The following is a 5,301-nucleotide window of genomic DNA, read 5'->3' on the forward strand; positions in this document are numbered from 1 at the left end:
AAGGCCATTATACAAGGGTCATGGGTGAAAACATGTTGCATCCACTAGGATAGACTCAGTCAGTTTGTAAACCCCCAAATGGATTCTGAGCGGTCTAGTTTGGGGTCAGAAAGTAAGATATTTCCACTAGGAAGTCTCTCATTATGTTTCTCCATCCTTCTAATTATCTCTTTTGCTAATCAGTGCTCACACTGACAACAGAGCGATGCTTAAAATGACAAAGACGTTAATACACCAACCACTACATTAAACATTCAAAGAACTTTTCTATAAAAGCTGAAGCGAGGGATGGTGGAGGTGATTAAAGTCTTTGGTGGCAAGAAAAAGCTATTACTGTTGAGATTTCATTAGATGTTGGAATACATTGTTTGACATTTTCAAATAGCAGGGAAGAAACAGAAATGAATCCCTGAATCACATACTCCTCTGCCATTATGAAGGGGAAAGAAATGAGCATCTGAAAAATCAAAACCATCTCTGGGCCAAAGTTTCTAATTAATAGGCACTTTTAGTCATGTATCAAAATAACCATTTTTTGGAGGGAAGTGAAAGTAAGCAGTAACATAAGCAATAAGAAACAAAGCCCACTGTCTCTTTACTGATTTTGGATGCCTTTTTAAGGAAGAATAGAGACAACTACAAAATACTTTAAAGCTGCTATGATTAAAAAAATACATATTAACAGTGGATCAAATGACTATGTGTATGTGAAAGGTGTCTTTCATAGTAATTAACTCAAAGATAATTATCACCGCAGTTTGCCGTTTACCTCGGCTTTATGTAGCGTTTTAGTGCCCTTCAGCTCATTGTTTTGGTTTTACATCTCTCAACATTACTATTTCGGTTGACTCTCACCATTCTCATTAGCGTAATTTCCAGTAGCAACAGGCAGCTATATTTGAAGTAACAAAATCACCGTTACAAACTGTGCCACAATTAGGGCTCATTTTAGGCTGTTATCCAATGAGCAGTGTTTTTCAATCCATCCATAACCTGACATACTTTTTGTCAATGCAGTTTGTTTCCAGCCATTGTTTTCCGGACAAGGCATGTTAAATATAACTAACCTCCCACAATTTGGGAAACACCATCATCTCATGTCCTCTGCTGTCTGTCATTTGTCAGGTGGCGAGATGGGAGCATCGTACAAGGAGACTGTCCCGGCTTTTTGGTAGCCCCTACCTGGCCTGTTACTGCCTGGGCTTCATCATCATTCTGCTCAACGTGTACCGCAGCCACAGGTGACGCCCACAATGTTCTCCTCATTCTGCTCAACTCGACTCATTTCTACCCTCTTCATTTCCATTTGCTCAATTATTATGCAATGATAGAGTGAACAACGGCCCAGCAAGTAATGTAACTAATGTTAGGTAGGTTGTGGATAAGCAAATTGCTGCTGCAAAGCTAACATGAGAGGACCAGATGGTCCCAGAGTCAGCACAGCAGCTCCAAACAGCAACATTCACAACATTACAGCTATCATCACAACAGCAGCCTGTCTTGGTGAACTGTAAAGTAAGCTGTAACCGTGGGCAAGTCATTTAACATTACCTGAATGACACACACATCACGGCTGACACTGCTGGATAGTGTTGTGTGGCTTGTCCATTATTTTCAATGCAAATTTCTTCCCTGCAACACCGGCACGTGTGGAAGAACGGACTGCGGTGAAGTTAGCTTCAAGTGGATGTAAGTAGATGTAGATGTCAAATTCCAACTTCAAACTAACATCACTACAGTGCATAGCGTCGTTCTCTCATACACATAAATATTACGGTGAAGTGTGGAATTTGTGACACAACGATTTAAACGATAGAGCAGAATTGTAAACAATAGACGTTTTTCTATCGTCAAACAATGGATATCCACATATCACACAGCCCTAGACGCATGAGTCATTTTGGGCTAGCATCAACGCATCATTATGTAACTAACTTTTGTTTCATTGGTAGCCTAAAGGTGTGCTTTGTGAAGCAGTATTAAGGTTCACATTTTTTGTGTTAAATTTGTCTGCTGATTTTTGCAGTCATTACCGACTGTACACTCTGCTGTAGCTAGCCAGCACCGCACATCAACCGTGTGTATTACCAAGAACTCCACTTTTCTTAAAGCTACAAGATAAGTGTTGCAGTTTACTCTGTATAGAGCGAATTTGCGTCTTTCTGTTGAAAAATAGCTTTATGTTCAGTCTAAACACATCTGTAGTCTTGCAGCCAAGATGTAAGTGTTAGTAACACATTACAGTTATGTGATTACTTTTTTCAGTAACAAGCAGTGTAAAGTATTACAATTAGAGATTCTGCCACTTACTAATCCCAGCAACATTTTAGGGGTTGGCTTGTTTACTGGAAGTCTGGTGGAGGGTTGATATCAATTTCATCACTCTGTAGTGGACAGAACCTTCCACCCCATTTCTTTTGACGTTCTCCATAAACTATACCTCTTTTTCTTTCGTCCCCTCCGTGTCCTCTTTTCTTCCCTTTCACTGCTGCTCTTGCCTTTCTTCCTCCCATTCTAATCTGTGCCCACGGCTCTGTATGCGCCAGTGTGACCCCACGTCTGCCATCCCAGTGGAAGTACACACTCCCACAGCTCCACTGTGGATCAAAAGGTGACAAACCCCCTAACAAAACCACACAAATACAGTATGCCAATGCGAGAAGATTTTTTTCCCTCTCAAAGCATGTCTGTGATGTCTGTTGCCAGGCAACAATACTTTTAGCACAAGCTGCATTAAAATGATAAACTGTCTTGCCAGTTTCTCTTGTGCTTCTGAAGAGAATGTTTCTCAACACACAGTCTTGAGAAACTAAAAATAGTAGTGTACGTAACAATGTCTTTATTCAGATATGTAAGCAATGGAAGATTGAATGAGGTTAATAATAGCCAGAATGCTCAACTCTTCACCTGGACTTCCATATGAAAGTAACTCTTTGAAATAACCTTTAAAGAATTTGGAATGCTTTTAGCCTGTAATGACTATTCTTGCTCCACCCCACTCTGAAATCAATCTGCTTTCCTTCAATATCAAATTAAATTTAAGAGAATACTTAAATCACCTTCAGATCTCGATTAATGAAATTGTTCAAAATCTGTACACTGTATATTGTTGAGGTCAAAATGATGTGACAAGGATCAGAGAAAACCAAAATCACCAACTGATTGAGGGTATTGTCCTGCACCATGGTTTCATCCCGGCAACAGCAATCAGGGTACTGCTGTCTAGCACTGGAGGTCTGTGCGACACTTCAAGAATATGTCTCCCGGACCATCACTGACCCACTGCCAAACCAGTCATGCTGGATGATGTACAGGCAGCATAAAGTTCACCACGGCCTCTCAGACTCTTTCACATCTGTCACATGTGCTCAGTGTGAACTTGCTCTCATCTGTGAAAAGAACTGGGCACCAATGGCAGACCTGCTAATTCTGGTGTTCTCTGACAAATGCCGGTCATGCTTTACTGTGCTGGCTGTGTCCCACTAGAGGACTTTGGGCCCTCATGCCACCCTCATGGACAGTTTGGTCAGAAACATGCACACCAGTAGGGTTGATGCCCTAGTACGGCCCTGTCCAGCTCTCCTTGTGTATTGGCCCCTCTAATGGTATCTCCTCAATGCTCTTGAGACTGTGCTGGGAGAGCACACTTTATTGTGACTGCGCGAATGAATCACTGAGGAGTTGGACTACCTGTGCAACCTGAATGGGCTGCAGGTAGGGCCTCTTGCCACCAGTCGGGACAAGGACACTCAAGAAGGTCCACTGCAGACCTCCACTGTCAGGCCACTTCCGCACACACACTTCTCATTCATAATTTACCTTTGAAGAGTAATATACATATAATAATATACACATATACTATACAATCAGCTGAATTTAATAGGAAAAACAGACAACTGTGGAAACTGGACTACAATCTGAGCTTCATGGGAGTCTATTATAACGGACGTTGTCGGCGGGATTAATAAATAAATAATAAAGCCTGGACAGAGACTGCATTGCTCACTACGTGATCAACACTTTCTCTCACACAGAGCAGCCCACTACTTGCCCCAGATGTGTGTGATGCTGCAACAAAGTTTAAGTTTTAAAATCCTGAAATAAACCAACAAAGACTACTGCTCAAGGAGAGACCGCAAATCAAAAATTTTAATCATGTCTTAATGACATTCATGCGGTGCGCAGCATAGTTTGTTTGGAAATAGTGTGTTTATCTTATAATATAATGTACATTGTGATTAAAATTAATGGTTGTTGGTAAATGAATTACTGACGCCAAAAGATGCATGATTAAGAGCTCAGACCGTAACTAGAACCCTGCTGGACTATGTGGACTATCAAACTGTACAATCCGTAAAAATGAACACACATGCAATACAACATACCTGCATTGATAATTTTGTAAATATCCACTTTTTAAAAATGAATGGAGACAATAGCCTACTGTAATAATACTCACACACAGATTACACAGTTAGAAAAGGAGTTGGCAGCAGTGACTGATTTGCATTATCAAAAACATTTTTAAAAAGTCTGAATGCATGGGTCTTGCCATGTTCCATCAAAATATCTACCACTATCATATTTGTACATCTAAATCACGCAAATTAGGATATGCCAACAGTGGCTGTGGTGAGGAGGAGTTTCTTTATGTGATAACTGTTTAAATAACCGTGTGTGTAAATATCTCACTGCTCCAAAACAGCTGATTCAACTAGCAACTCATTATGAATCCTGAATCAGCTGTGTTGAAGCAAGAGAGAGATTAAATCATGCAGGACATGGGGTACTTTCTTCAGGAAAGGGTTGGGAAACACTGTCGTAGTACATAAACTTCAATTCAACTAAGATCAATTCGTACGGCCAGCAAAGTCTTTGCACACTGTTTAACGTTAAGTGTGAAAGCTACACCGAACGATCTAAAGTTTTTACATTTTTATTTATCTTCTTGGACAAATAACTAACCTGAGCGTCGTAAGACAAATGCAAACCTATGCCCTTGCAAAATGCTTTACAAAAACAAACACACAGTAGCTTCATACAGTAGAATAGCTTTTGTTATCCAAAGGGAAAAAAGCTAACGTTGGTAGCCTAATGTTACCTATGTTGAACGACAAAAACCTAACTTACACATGTGTAACGTTCTGTATTTGTGTGATTAGATTTACAACATTGACAGCGGTAGCTATTGACGGCGAATATACACCAAGAGCAATGCATTCAGACTTTACTCAATGTTTTGTATAATGCAAACCAGTCACCTACCGCTGTCGCAATGGTAGAGTAGCAAAACAACTGAGA

General features: G+C 40.4%; 1 protein-coding gene across 1 annotated transcript in view; it reads left to right on the plus strand.

Annotated features, from left to right (window-relative positions):
- The first annotated feature begins 288 nt into the window (after positions 1-288).
- LOC119916494 (phosphatidylethanolamine N-methyltransferase-like) overlaps positions 289-5,301 on the plus strand; it is a 28,038-nt gene continuing 23,025 nt past the window's right edge. Inside the window, exons 1-2 of the mRNA XM_038736529.1 lie at positions 289-297; positions 1,126-1,241. Coding sequence (XP_038592457.1) covers positions 289-297; positions 1,126-1,241 — 125 coding nt within the window. The remainder of the gene's footprint in view (positions 298-1,125; positions 1,242-5,301) is intronic.

This window comes from Micropterus salmoides, unplaced genomic scaffold, assembly GCF_014851395.1.
Source record: "Micropterus salmoides isolate LMB-PRFRI ecotype aquatic unplaced genomic scaffold, ASM1485139v1 Ms_hic_scaffold_21, whole genome shotgun sequence".
NCBI classification, from domain to species: Eukaryota; Metazoa; Chordata; class Actinopteri; order Centrarchiformes; family Centrarchidae; genus Micropterus; species Micropterus salmoides.